This window comes from Juglans regia, chromosome 14 (assembly GCF_001411555.2).
Source record: "Juglans regia cultivar Chandler chromosome 14, Walnut 2.0, whole genome shotgun sequence".
Classification (NCBI taxonomy): Eukaryota; Viridiplantae; Streptophyta; class Magnoliopsida; order Fagales; family Juglandaceae; genus Juglans; species Juglans regia.
The window spans coordinates 4,846,101-4,861,732 of record NC_049914.1 but is presented as its reverse complement, the minus strand read 5'-3'; the positions used below and the strand labels follow the sequence as shown (position 1 = coordinate 4,861,732).

At 31.3% G+C, this 15,632-nt stretch overlaps 1 protein-coding gene across 1 annotated transcript; it reads left to right on the top strand.

Moving 5' to 3' along the window:
- Nucleotides 1-1,591: 1,591 nt before the first annotated feature.
- Nucleotides 1,592-10,493, top strand: LOC109014979. Its single transcript, XM_035685020.1, has 7 exons — nt 1,592-1,660; nt 2,920-3,287; nt 3,576-4,076; nt 4,457-4,603; nt 5,853-5,948; nt 6,690-7,144; nt 9,737-10,493. The coding sequence occupies exons 2-7, from the start codon at nt 2,927-2,929 to the stop codon at nt 10,181-10,183; spliced, it is 2,007 nt and encodes a 668-aa protein (XP_035540913.1). The 5' UTR covers nt 1,592-1,660; nt 2,920-2,926; the 3' UTR covers nt 10,184-10,493.
- Nucleotides 10,494-15,632: the final 5,139 nt, after the last annotated feature.

Genomic DNA, 15,632 nt, shown 5'->3' with positions numbered 1-15,632 from the left:
ACGCAACGTTTTGTCGTGGATCACATGGAGGTTATTATTCTACTCTAGATTAAAATTCTATTTAAGTTTTTATTCAAACTTTGAATATTTTAAATGAGCAAAATTATTTGAATTAATTTTTATAGTATTTATTATTTATTTAAAGTAGAGATTAAGGAGACGTTTGTATTCATAGCTTATTTCAATTCATCTTAACTCATCTCACTATTATTCATTACTACTAAACAATTTTAACTTACAAATTTTATTACTATTCATAACTTATCTCATTATCATTTACAATCCATCTCAATTCATCTTAAATCATTTTCGAATTCAAATATTTCTTAATTTAAGATTGTTCATCTAAATTTCAGCACGAGATTCCGAATATTTCCGAACAAGAATCCGGATTTCAAATTTAGACCGGAAATGGATTTTTTTTTTTTTTGATGTTTTTTTGTTTAAATTGCCATTAAATGATATCCACTAATCTTGAAGGTGCGGCAAAGTAAATTATTATTACACCAACTAGAAGAGAAAATTGGCAAAATTGGATTCCCAAGGAAAATTGGCAGAGAGCAGTCAACCATACACTTGAACCTGCTGGCTGCAGAAACCAATGGACCAATGGTACAGAGCTGGAGCAAAGTATTACGATAGAATCGGTATTTTTTTTTTCTAGGGAAAATTGAAGCAAGTAAAGAATCCCAAAGGTTGTCTGCCCGTCAGACGTGTACTTTGTTCTTCGTTTTCTTGAATCGTAAGTGAGACATCCATCAAAAGTGCAACATTCAAACTTTTTTCTCAGAAGTCTTCAAATTTAAATAAAAAAAAAAAAAGAATGTTAATGATCTATAGTAGAATCATAACCTCCTTGTGTTCCACGACAAAACGTTGCGTTAAGATAAAGTTATATCTTTACTTTAGCTGATGCCAAAAGAAGCAATGTGACCCATAAAAAACCATAAAAGGTGATGGCCCAAGAAGTATGCAATATGTTATTTTCTTGAGAAGTACGTATGATCTCATGCAAGTTTTCAGATGATCTGCTCTAGAAATCAGCACATGATCATATTATATATTATATTATTTTTAAAAAGTTTTTATTAGTATTATATTCCTAATTGATCGATGGAATGTTGAAATAGCGCGCGATTGAAAATTTGTGGATAAGTGTTTTGACCTAAAGTATGTAATTTTCCATTAGTCACAACATCGAAATAAAAAAAAATAACCTGAAAACCTCTATCCAACATTCTCTATATAGAAAAATTGTGATCAGGGTTCACAAAAAAAAAAAAAAAAAAAAAATCGATTTTACTAATTATACTTGATCAATAATAATAGCCAAAAATAAGTGTTAATTCAAACTATCTTTTTATTTTCTCCAAGAAAAAAAATAAAATGCACTAGAAAATACTTAATTTTGAGAAATCTTATAAATTTATCGTACATATTACAGCCATATATACCCAACCGGACCACAGACAAAAGAATAAAGGTCAAAAGAATAAAAAAGAGTATTCACCAGGAAAAAGAAAAAGAGCACGCACCGTGCATATAAGATGCATGCATGGCTATATAAACTCTCTTCAAGTTAAGTTCTTCCACGTTCATCACAACTACTACGTACATAGATCAGGGTCCGGCAGTTAAAACAGCCCGTCCAGCTAGCACTGTAAGTACGCAATTGCAATATCATCCCTATTTTACTATTAGTATACATGATTAATTTTTTTAAAATGGGCAGATTATAGTTGATTTCAACCGATTTCAAATATTATAAAATAATGTTAAGTAATTAATTAGAAGCGTTGAAAGATAAAATATGCATGGAGTCATATATTTATTATTATTAGTTGACAGAAAAGAATAGGAGAGAAATAAATATTTTGTATTAAATTGTAACCGTACGTTGCACAAAATATTACTATTGTCGTACGTGTATATATATATTGATATCAATCCAGATTGCGTAATTTGCATATTTTAATTTATGCAGACAGTTGCTGGTCTTGTATACCTATTATTTGAGTTATTAACAATATCATATGCAATTAATTCATGATCCTGATCTCCAAACCTATCCATCGAGTGGCTGCATGCTAATTCTCCCTGATCTCTACTTCCCCCACACAATTAGACGTATATACCCAAAGGTCATCGAGTCTATAATTAAGCTATTAGTTTCTTATATATTTCAAAGCTCAGTTCAACATGACCAATCAATCTGTCTTTGTGGCCACCAAAATCTAGCCTGCATGCAGAAGCATCGCCACAAGGTGCACATGACATTGACTAGGGCGCTGCATGCACTAGTCTCACACATGACTTTCAAGTGCCGCCATGTAAGGCTCACACATGACACGTACGACACTTTAGGTTCCTCAAATTTATGTCTTTCATATTTGCACCATGCCACCCCCCACCACTACTATATAGCATGTGGCCGGCTTCATGCACTACAAGTACTTTACGACTTTTGGGTGCGCATGCATGCCAAAGTTCGATCGAGTCGTTCAATCCTAACTTTTATATTTATGAATATATTTTTGCTTTCCATACCTAAGGATCGATCTAGATCAGGAATATGAAGTAGAAATATCCATAAGAAAACTCTAAAAGATATATATTGCACCTTTTGTTAGAAGTATTAATTAGTATATCTGTAATAAAATCATTTTTAAAAGATATATATAGTCGGAATTGGAACTGTTGCGAAGTAGTCCAACCTTCGACTTCGACTTGAACTCCGATTTCAACTCTAAAAACTTCAATTATAATCGGAGTGGAGGGGTAAATAGAGTCGGAGTTTGGAATTTTTTTTCATAGCCCTGCCGATAAGCACAAAATATTGCTTTTAGGATGATCATGAAAATTATGGATTTGTTGTTTCCAAATTTCACCTAACATGAATATTACTTCGTAATTTGACAGATTAAGCATGGCCACGACTATTCTTCCAGGCACAGTTGTTCCTGAAGTACTTCTTGGGAAGGAAAATTACGAGAACTGGAGTTCTTGCATAAAAAACTATTTGTTGGCCCAAGATCTTTGGGACATCATTGAAACAAGCATGGAACCTCCTTGTAAACCAGAGGACGATGATCATGAGGTTGAATTCAAGGCTTGGAGGAAGAAGAATGCTGCAACTTTACATGCAATTCAAATTTCATGTGGGATGAACATACTATCTGAGATCAAGGGTATTAGTTCTGCCAAAATTCTGTGGGATAAATTGGCTAAAAAGTATGAGCACCCCGCACAAGAAGGCCGAGTCAGCTTAAAATTGCTAGCAGCTGGCGGTGACATTCTCTATCTCTATTACTTTCATTTTTACTGCAAATTTTGTCTAGCTGATCACCAACACAAATTGCCACAGGGATTATAGTATATATGCCAATTCAGCTTTAATGAACCAAAAGTACTATCGCTAAAGGAATAATGGGTTAGATCTGGTTTTGAATATATACGTACGGATAAAAAGAATTCAAAGTACTTGTAGTACCACTCGGTCAGTATTAAAATTCCTAACTATCTTAGCTTGCTAGTAGCTTCAAGGTAACTCACTATCTATCTAATATATATAATAGGGGACAACATGAACCAGACCACTGGGTTTAGTGAGTATACGAAGTTGTACGAGGCCGTGCGAAACAGTGAGTGGGAAGTTGCAAATGAGTTCATTACGCAGCATCCCGATTCGGTGAGGGCAAAAATTACACATTTGGGACAGACGGTTCTTCACTTTGCAGTCCTTGCTCAGTGTGAAGATATAGCCAAATGGTTGGTGGAGGAGAAGATGTCGAAAGAAGACTTGGAAATACGAGATAATGAAGGTCTGACAGCTCTAGCTCTGACAATTATTTGTGGTTACCAGCGAATGGTGGAATGCATGATAACAAAGAACCCGGAATTGGTAACCGTTGGAAATAATCGGGGATTAGATAGTCCAATTGTTCTGGCTCTTCGTCATGGGCAAACAGAATTGGCCCACTATCTCTATGTTACGACCCCGTTTGAAGAGCTACTGCCCGAAAGAGGCCCCCTTGGTGCTACAGTTGTAACCAAAGCTATACATACTGCACATTATGGTAACAATCGTCTGACGTCGGTTATATTCAGTTTTAATCGGCCGTTATTCTTTCTGGCCTTCCTATTATTTCATTTCTGCGACTTTATATATATATATACACTATTCATATGGATAAATGATATTTACAATTATAGAGTAGGTAAGTGTTGCCCATTTACTTTAAAAAATGTAATAAATAAGAGACCAACATCATAAAAAAAGAAAAAAAAAATCTAATAGCTGTAGACTCCACATTTTTTAAATAATTGATTAAAAAAATTGTTCGATATTTACACACTTTATAATTATATCTAACTTTATTCTATTCATGTATGAATATATATAATTCTTTTTTTCTAATGACGTTGTATGTGTATATCATGTACGGTGCAAAACTAGATCTCGCTGAGAGGTTAATCCGGCGTTGTCCACGTTTGGCAATTACTCTAGACACAGACAACATCTGCCCTTTGTCCCTATTTGTTGGTACGAGTTCCCTATTCGGGGCTGAATTTCTGAAAGCGCCTTGGAATCATATGACCATGAGTTAGTACCACTCATATATCTCTGATATCTTCTCTTCTTGCTAATTTTCATTATATATCCATGCATGCATACATGATCTAGCATTGATATGATTTCTGCATAAATTCCATTTAACATCATCCAACAGTGGATTGCCCACATGAGTAAGAACAGGCCGGGGACGAAGCCGGGGGAGGAGCCCCAAGGCTCCTAAGAAATTTTTTTACTTGAGTGCTTTAGTTGTCCATCTTTCCCAACTTTTCATAATTTTAATGCTCGTATAAGTTTATAATATATATGGTCATCTTTCGTCAAAAACTAAGGGGTGTATATTTTCCATGATAACCTAATTTTAAGTGAGATATTTTTGTCATCATAAAATTAGTTTTCGGTCTCCAATAAACTTTTTTTCCTCTTGTATTTAATTTGAAGAAAATTATAATTTAATATTATATTATTTTTCTTTTAAAATTTATAATTATTTGAATGAAATATATTAATTTAATGAAAAAATCCACGTTTGGTCGGGTATATAGCTAGTTATGCAGTATGTAACTCGTGCTACTTAAAACCTTTTAATATAATTTATTATTATACATTATTAAGAAAACCCAAAGCCTAGTTTATCTTTCATATATAATTATCTTTTTTTTTAATAATTCGTATCTAACTCGTTACCAAAGTTTAGCGGCCTCTTTCTTTTATTTGTAACATATAAAAAGCTTACACGTAAAATTTTCAAAATTGTTAGAAGAATTAAATTTTGAAATTTATTTTTTTATTTTTTATATTTTTACTCACTTTATTTATTTATCATATCACTTTGTTGATTCATGTGTTCCTAAAAGTTTTCAGTTGAATTATTTATTCTAGCCTAAAAATATTTTACCCCTCATCCAAACTTATAGTCCTTATTATATATATATATATATATATATATATATATTTATATGTATATCTTCATCGCTGTGTAAGAAATTAGACTCGTCGATATATATATTGACTATGCACACCTCTTTGCATTGAGCCGCTCGTTACATATATATATATATATATATATATATATATATATATAGAGGAGAGGAAAATAAAATTAGGAAATAGAAAATAATCATATATATATATATATAGGAGAGGAAAATAAAATTAGGAAATAGAAAAGAATCTACGTACGCCATCGAAATATAATTTAGCAATACTATTATTCATCAAAATTATTACTTGTCAATTATTAACATTTATTGACTTTTTTTTTTTTTTTTTGAGGAAGTTAAGCTCGTTTCTCCTCGTCATGCGGATATTTTTAAATATTATTTGGACAATCGAAAGGAGGGACAAACTCATGCTGGATCTATCGGCGGATCAGGTAAGTTGTTGCCTAAACTTTCTTAAATTCAAGTGTTTGGCGTACTTTAACGATGTAAATCATATTAATTTTGGCCCTTTGGGCGACTTCAATTTTCAAATATCCTAATATCTGAATTATAATATATATAAAGCCATGTGGAAGACCTTATATTTTCCATTTTGTGCATTATTATATATATGTTAACGAAGGAGTCTAATTTTGTCATTTACTTTTCTTGATAGCATACCAATTAGTAATGATCAATGGTGATCACTACTTGCATATATAATTTGTTATAGTCTAATTATCAGGACGATCGAGATCATGGATCAGGCGAGTTTTAATGAGATTTCTATAAACATGTTTGAACTCCATATGCATGTGATCATGCAATCTTAATATATCACTATAAGAAAACTGTTTATTTGCTACTAATTAATTCCAACAAAATGACTATTTGTAATTAAAATTAGTTACGAAAAATCTTTTAGTCGCAATAAATTGATCACAAAAATTCGTTTTTCTTGTTGTGTATATATTTGTCCAAACTTCAAAAACGCCTCATTATTTTTTTTTTCTTTTATTACTAATTTTTATATAACGTTTGAGTCATGAGTAAATTATTTTTTACTTTGCACTACGAGTTCTAGATATTGCTTTAACCATTTTCAAGTCTATTTATAAGCTGCTTGATGATCAGTAGATTCTCTTCCATTAGTCTCGCACAGTTAAATTGACAATGTTTTGGTAATTTCAAAGGAACCCATGATCAGGCCGCCGATTCAATGTCGATCCGGTCGTTAAAAAAACAATACCTACGTCTTCTGTTTGTTATGTTTGACTCGATGAGCTGGACTATGAACGAATATCAAATCGGGATAGAAAGTGGTCTTGCGCAAGCAATCTTCACTGCTGTGAGAGCAGGGATCATTGGCTTTGTTAGTTTAATTGTGGAGGAAAAACGAGAGCTTTTGTACTGGGTCCGAGATGGCAAAACAAGAAACGTACTTATGTCTGCTGTCCAACATCGACAGGCTATAATCTTTGGAATGATATTCGGTTTAAAAGAGACGAAAGCTACGTTACTATCAACTCGAGATAATCTCGGCAATAACATATTACATGTAGCAGGGACGTTAACAGAATTCTCTCCACTACTTGAGGATATCACAGGTGCAGCTTTGAAGATGCAAACAGAAGTACAGTGGTTTAAGGTCAGCACTCCCCCTTTAATTATATATATATTTTTGCGTGCATGCTCTGATCCTTACTCATACTGCATGTTACAAAATATATTTGATTATAAACAAATTTTATAAAAATAAATTCATAGATTGATATAACTTAATTTATTACGTTAAATTATAAAATTATTTTTATGTAAAATATAATTAATTTATCATATAAAATTATATCAATTTATAAATTTAACTTTATATAAAAAAATTATAATAGTAGTACATTCTCTATCAAATATATACAACTCATCTATAATTTATCTACTATTTTTTATAAAATATAATTTATTTAAATTTTAGATACATCAAATTAAAATTAAATTTTAAAAAATTATTATTTTATTTAATAAGAATTTAAAAGTAGTAAATTAGTTTATAGTATTTCTCTATTCAGAAAAGTGATCGAGGAAGCAAATCCGTACGTACCAGAACATTTGATTTGATGAGATTAGAGGTTTCGGCCTTCCGTTTGCTACTTTTCAGAAAATAAACTACCAATCCACTGAGCGCGTACGAACATTCCCTCTCTAAATTTTTATTAAGATTATTTTTTATAATTTTATTTTAAATTTTATTTATTTTTTAAATATTTTTTACATCTTATTTCTTATCATTTATCTATTTTATTAAAATAATATTCTTCTATTATTTTTTTATTATTTTTTTCTCTCACTTTTATTTATAAACTTAATTACTTAATATTTTTTTTTATGTTTTGAATTATTATTATAGTGAATATTTTAAACAAAAATTTAAATTATTTTTTTACGAGTTTAATAATATTTTTAAAATTATTATTTAAAAATATAATAAATATGAATATAAGAAAAAATGTAGTTAATTAAAAAAAGAATTTATTTTATTTATTTAAATAAAATATTAATAAAAAATAATTTAAAAAATAAACGGTTTATCTCTTAAATCAAAATTTTAAAATCGAGAATGAGATTTTTGAGCTTTTCTTTAAATTCTTCTCTGTAATTTAAGAATAATAGTGATACGAGGCCTGAGATGGAAATGCTCTACTATGTTCCGTTGGGAACTGTCATTATTACTGTCTGACCTTATAGGTTGACATAATTGCCTTGGTGATCGTGACGAATAGCCGTAGCCCGAGAACCCTAGTACTGTAATCAGTGTTTCACCGAATTTCGAAAAATCGGGGCAGTAGAAAATTAATTGATAAATTAGACCCTTTTAACCCTATCCCCTTCTAGGAGTATTTAGCATCTACGAAGGATGGCTAAAATTTTAATAATTTATGCCATTAAGATTATATATTGAATTCGACATTTTTAAAATAATTTGAATTTGAATTTGAATTATAATATTTTACTAAATATAATTAATTACAACTGTTTCATTAAATATTAAAATACTAGTTTCTTGCTCTAAATAAATAAATAAAATTAATTAGAATATAATTAATATTTAACATTTAGAATTTAATTGTTATTAACATTTAATAATACTTTTTTTAATATTAATTTAATTAGAATATAATTATTATTAATATTTAGTTAGTAGAACTACCAAATGTGATAAAAATAAATTAAATTATTAAATTAATAATATTTTATTATTATATAGAAAGTAAATGGATAATTCAATCTAAGGATTGAATTTAAATGGAATAGATAAGTGTAAATTCATGTGATATTAGCTAAAATTTGAATATGTATTTAACAAATCCAATGAGAAAATTCTTAGTGATAAGTTTTATAGGAATTGGACAATCCTACTTGGTCAAATATCTAGTGGAAAACTCTTATGTTCCTTTCATTACAAACCTAGTAATGTTATGCACCGTATTTTCATTTCATTTTCATCTCATTATATGAGATATGACATATTTATCACTATTAGATGATAAAAAATCATTCAATAAAAGATCACCTAATGATGATAAATGTTTTACATTTTATATAATGAGATTTTATATAATGAGATGATAGTGTGATATTTAGAATTTCACATATTTCAATATATATATATCACATATATAGATCTAAATATCAAAGCAATCACAAGTATCAAAACCACAATCTAGAAATTAAAAAACAACAAAAAGTAATAAACACAAAATTTTAGTAACAAAGTATATAGAAATTCATTTAAAAAAAAAATTCTTCATAATACGGACCAATCCAAGTTATCTTCCACCATAGAATAATTGTGTAACAATTTACAAATTACTTTTACGTACAAACACTTGTACCTTCAGAAAACCCAACTTGCAATCTTGGCAAATGATCGGTTCGCCTCCCACCGTGGCTCTAGAACTTCTGACCTCTTTCTAAGTGGATCACTTTGACAAAAGAATCTCGAACTCCAGTGGTTGTATGCTTTTTTATGGTTTGGCATTATCTCGAGGATACAATATTCTCAAGGAAGACAATATATACGGTGTTGTGACCTCTATTTGTGTTTTTCACAATAATTAAAAGTACTCGTCTTTCGTCGCCATGGATACATAAGCTAGGTTCGATCAAATTGTCAGTCTTTCGAATATTAATGAGAAATTTTGGTTTCTTTTCTTTCTAAAATTTTGTGTATGATCAAATGTAGGGGGTGGAGAAGTTGTGCAATCCCATGTATAGGAACGAAAGAAACTTTGCCAGTTTGACTCCTGAACAAGTGTTCACGCAGACCCACAAAAAATTGATTGAAGAGGGAGAGCGATGGATGAAGGACACGGCAAGTTCTTGTACAGTGGTAGGTGCACTCATTATGACTATTATGTTCGCTGCAGCATTTATCGTCCCAGGAGGTAACAATCAAGATACAGGTTTTCCAATTTTATTAAACAGAAAATTGTTTAAGATCTTTATAATAGCAGATTCCCTATCGCTCTTTTCTTCCTCGACTTCAGTATTGATATTTTTGGGAATCCTCACATCACGTTTTGAAGCGAAATATTTCCGAAGATCCTTAACAGCTAAGATGATAATGGGTCTTTCCACCCTCTTCTTCTCCATTGCAACAATGATGATAGCCTTCTCTTCTGCTATTTGATTATGTTGTGTGGAGAATCCTGGATTGTCATTCCTCTTATTGGTTTAGCTAGTGTTCCTATTTACTTGTATGTATCCATGCATTTCGGCCTTCTTGTTGACATGTTTGCTTCAACCTATGGATCCAGCACCTTTGATCGGAAAATGAAAATGGGGATTCACATGGGTTCTCATTTTGCATGATGTATATATGGATGTTCTATCAATATGTGGCGTACTAGTCGGGAAGAATGAGGCCTTTCCCTGGCCGCCTTTTTTATGTGTTTTTTTTAGACAGATGATTGATGAATTCTAAGCTAGCTGTTGTGGCACATTTTTTTCTTTTCTCATATCCGTTGCTGTCCAAATTTGTATGTATTTGTGAAATCATTACTTATTTGAAAAGTTTAAACTAATAGGAAGAAGTAAATTTAGTTATTTATATTATATTTTTAACATTTTCCCTAATGCATAAGCTACGAGAGTTGCTATTTCTTATCTTTATTCATTATAGTTCTTATACACATAAATACAAATATTTCATAAATGCTCTTTTCATGGTTGCTCCCCCGTTAATTAAGGTAATTATCATTTGTAATGACCCAATATAATATTATTGAGAGATTGAATAAGAATAATTTTATTGAACTTAAATTAAGTTAAATGAGTTATTTTGGATATGCCACTTACCCAATTTTATTATGGTGAATTATGAATTATTATTGAGCTCAATAATTAGGTTAAAGTTTAATTAATATTTATGGATGAAGTAGGTCCTATTTAATTGGTGATAGGCTCAACTATTATTCTAAAAGCTCATAAAAATTTATTAGACGAGTTAGATTTATTTTGAACTTAGAGACCAGGCCCATTAAAATCTATTGAATATTATGAAAATATGGATAAGCCCAAGAGGTTATTTGGATCATTTAAGCAAGCCAACCCTTTCGTCGGAGCCCAAATAAGGATCCTACAGAAAACAAATAAGGAGTACAAATATATACGTATAAAGACCAACCCAAGGCCGAAAACTCACGAAAAAACCCAAACCGTGTACACCTAAAACCAAACCCAAACCGTTTCTATAAAAACTCCACTCCATGCACGTCTCCATCTTCAAGCACACTAGGGTTCACGGCTATTTATACTTTATAGTTTATACACATCCACGCACATTACTTCGATCCCCTCACACACGAAGAGAAGTCCCAGCCGCTGCAAGGGTGGTCGTCAACCCACTGTTCTGCCAAGCCTCACGTTGTGGCCGCCCCCTCCAGTCCACCAACACCCTCACGGCCTCCACTCAACACCTTGTCGCAGGGAACACAGCTTCCATGAAGACCACGCCGCTGCATCGTGAGACAACCTACGTTGCCCCTGTTTAAGCAACCCATAGCAGAGTAGCATGGACAGCCACCTCTCTTCCACACCGCAACAACCACCACGCTCCCTCCACGCCGTGAGCCTCTTCCTCCACGCATCAACCCCACACGGCAAACCCCTGTTCTAGCCAACTGCAAAACAGAGCAGTCCCACACGACCCCACTGCCGTAAACGGTGAAGTCCAACAGCCGCAGCCCACGCAGCAACAGAGCACGCTGGACAGCAACCCCACCGTGCTTCCCTGTGGCCTCCCCAACCTTGGACCAAAGTCCAACCGAAGTTACACCGTGGAAACAACGACGACAGCACCAGGTTGCTGGTGATTGTCGGACTGTAGCCCTCACCGCTCGATCGTACTCTTCCCCACCACCTTACGGTTTCACTGAGCATTGGCATTAGCTAGGCAATTGCCAAATTTAAAATTTGACTAAAAGTTAAAGTTTCGAGTTAATCCACTATCCTCTTCCAAAACTCAAAATAATATTATATATTTTAATAATAATTTTTATTTTTATTTTGCAAATTCATAATAGCCATTGAGAAAATTTATAGAGTAAAATATTGTTTTAAATGTGAATAGTGGCGTATCAAATTTAGAGAAATTGATGAATTTATTACACCTTAAAAGTGCTTAGAATTTTGACTACTTCAATATAGATTATTTTTGAGTTATTCAGGCAAAATTTGACTAGGCACTGACATTTGGCTAAGCCAATACCATTATTTTTTAGAGCAATAGCATTGGACTAGCCAAATGCTAGCCAAGTTCAAATTTTGACTAATTTTTTTCAAAATCAACTGCATTGGACTAGCCAATTCACTTCAAATCAAGTTATGAACTATATAATAAATAGAAAATAATAGCCATATTTGGTGAGTTACTATTCATCAACCAAAATAATATTTTTTTAAAAAGTATTACCTCACCATAATAGAAACTGCAATTTTCCATGAATGAGTTTTGAGGCAAAAAGCAGATTTTTTCTGAGAATAGGATAAAAACCCTATTTCCACAAAATTTTGTTGTAGGAAGCTCGTGGGATAAAACTCGTCAAAAAAAGTATTATAGCCCATTAAAAATTTAAATCATGACCAATATACCTATCTTTTCCTACGACACTTCTATCGACAAAAGCCTATGAAGTTCATCACAAAAGCACGTACATTATCGTTTATGCTTGTGGGAATAAGAGCAATTACCACGAGAGGTAGGTAAGTATTAGTATTACCCACTAGAACATTTAGTGTAAAATACTTCCTTCTGAAAAAAATATATATTTGCTGCGAGTTGTTTTCACAGCAAATGCTAAAAGAATTCATAAATAAATAAATAAAATTGTAAAAGCAAAAATAGATGAGAATGAGCCAAAAATTATAATAAAAAATTATTTAACATAAGCTAAAAAATTATATACAAACCTTGGAGATTCAAATTGACACTAATAACAATTTCAAAAAAAGAACTAAAATTGTGCTAACATGTTTTAAAGAAAAACTCCTAATGAGAACCCAATAGCAATAAAGAGTTTAGTGATTTGACACTAATAAAAACATTCAAGTGGAAACATAACTATTTCAGATTTCTATTTCCAGAACTATTTATCTCAGCTCTTCCATCATGTATCATATTGACAGTAGCAACCTCAACTATGTTGAGCTAAACACCAACCATGCAGGTTAGTAACCAATACCTTCAAAATTTCAATACGACTGTTAGTGCAATTGGATAACCAGACCTATTACAAAGAAAATGACTTATAAGTCATGTAGTGAATGAAAGAGCTGAAACAACACATACATTTGCCTTTGCTTCTTGGTATAGTGCCCTAATACGAGAAGTACCGACCCCAACATATATTTTCACAAACTGAGTACAGACCTCAAGAATTGGTTTTGAAAGTTTGACATGCTCAGGTGCTTGAACTAGAATTTCCCTAGCTTTTTTTACATTACCAAAAACCTAACAATAAAATCAAGAAAGAGAGAAAACACTTACAATAATATTTGTAGCCTCAGGCATAATTTTAGATATATCAAGAATGAGAGAGAAAAAACAAGTTAGATATTGTAAATGCATCAAATCATATGAAGCAGCAAAACTACATGTATAAGAAAATACTTTTCTTTTAGAAGTAAAAAGAGGAAAACTACATGAATCACTAACAGAGTAAAAAAGCAAAACAATTGCACATAGAGACTGTAGAATAATTTTTGATTCTGAGTTGGCCTTCAACCGTGAACAAGGTGTATGATCTAGCACTTTTTTTTTTTTTTGGTTATCGTGAGAATAAGTATGGCCAAGTAATTCTTGTACTTGTTTTGACAAAAAAAGCATACCAAGAAAGGAATATAATGGGAAAAGGCCATGCATGAGAGCTGCACTATAGTAAAGTACAATCTGCATAGCTGATGGTTCTGCCATTTACTTCATAGATATGTTATTTTTTCCAAAAAAATAAAAAAGGCTTATGAGAAGCACATAAAGATACGGATAATTGCATGCCTCCAAGAACATACACCATTGCAACAGAAGCCCAACCAAGACATTAAAAAATTACATCAAGTCATTTAAATCCTAAAGATTTTGCAGGGATCAATTCCATCTATGATGTTAGAGCCTTACAAAATAACAATCCAAGATCATTCTGTATTGCCTTTCAGTGCTTTCACAGTCCCCTCAACACTGCAAATCCATTCCAAGAACCAAGAAACAAATATATTTGCATTGCAGTTCACAAGTCTCTTAAACTTTTGATCCATTCTACCAAGGAAGAACGTTTTTAGTACCTATTTCAAATTCCTCATTTTAGTTTAATTTTTCGTTTCCACATGATAATTCCAAGATAAAATTCACATAGAGAGAGAGAGAGAGAGAGAGAGTAATATCAGCATAATATATGACGAAATCAAGTCCTCAAAAATATCTTCTACAAGATCTTTACAAATATAAAGCACTACATTTTTATTGGCATAATCATCCATATACCTTATCTCCAACATTCTCTTCTTGTTCCTTCACTTTCTAACGATTAATCAAAATATTAGTCATATAAAAAAGAAATCAGAGCATAGAACAGAGTAATAGGATTAACAACTACCTGCAATAAGCTCCTCGACGAACCCTGGTCGAGGAGATGGCCTTTTTCTTCCTTTTTTCTTTATTTCTTCTTCATGTTAAATAATTTTTTTGGATAGTAAAAATTAAAGTATTAATTAATATATAGAGTGTATTTGTAAAATAAAAAATAAAAAATAAAAAATAAAAAATTATTAAAATATATAATATTATATTATTATTTTAACTTTAGATGATATTATGATATTATTACTTTGACTTTATCCAAAACCTCAAGTTTTAGTCAAAATTTGATCTTGGCAATAGCTAGGCCATTGCTAATTCTCTTAGAGCATTTGTAGTAGACTAGCCAAAGTTTAGCTAAAATTTGACTAGAAAATTTACTTTTATAAATTTAGTTAGTTACTTCTCAACAACAAAAACTAACAGACTTTCTAAATCTATCATTATTCTATTAAAATATCGATTTTGGTCTTTTCAAATATTTTAATTCTAATTCTAATTTGAATATTTATTCGTTATTAAAAAAGTACACATTTTTTAACATTTATATTATTTCTAACAGATATAACTTTCTAACGGTCTTTTTTTTACAACGCTCATATTTTTTCAACGGTCATATTTTTCTAATTTCCAACGGTTGTATTTTTTTACAACGGTCATATCTCCATCGGTTATATTTTTTCACTATAAAACATAATATTTCCTCAACAATTTCATTCACTTCAACTTAACTTTAGTATCTCTGTGAACCTTTTTTTTTTTTTTTCATTTTCTTTCAATTGATCGTTTGCTTTTTCACAAAATGATACCTATCGATTCATATTTTGATGAAAAATTTGAGATAGCGAGATAATTTATTAAAATGTTATTAACGCAAAAGACTTCCACATCAATAATATATTGGATGACTTAAAAATTAGACTTGTAAATAGGTTTCTTTTTTATTTTTTTATTTTTAAAATCAGATCTAACATGTTATTGTCAAGTTTAATTTTATGGCATCTTTGGC

Coding starts and splice junctions, on each gene's coding strand:
- LOC109014979 (XM_035685020.1), top strand. CDS start 2,927: ATGGCCACGACTATTCTTCCAGGCACAGTTGTTCCTGAAGTACTTCTT. Junction 4,604..5,852: donor TTGGAATCATATGACCATGA/GTTAGTACCACT, acceptor TTTTTGAGGAAG/TTAAGCTCGTTTCTCCTCGT. Junction 5,949..6,689: donor TGGATCTATCGGCGGATCAG/GTAAGTTGTTGC, acceptor GTAATTTCAAAG/GAACCCATGATCAGGCCGCC.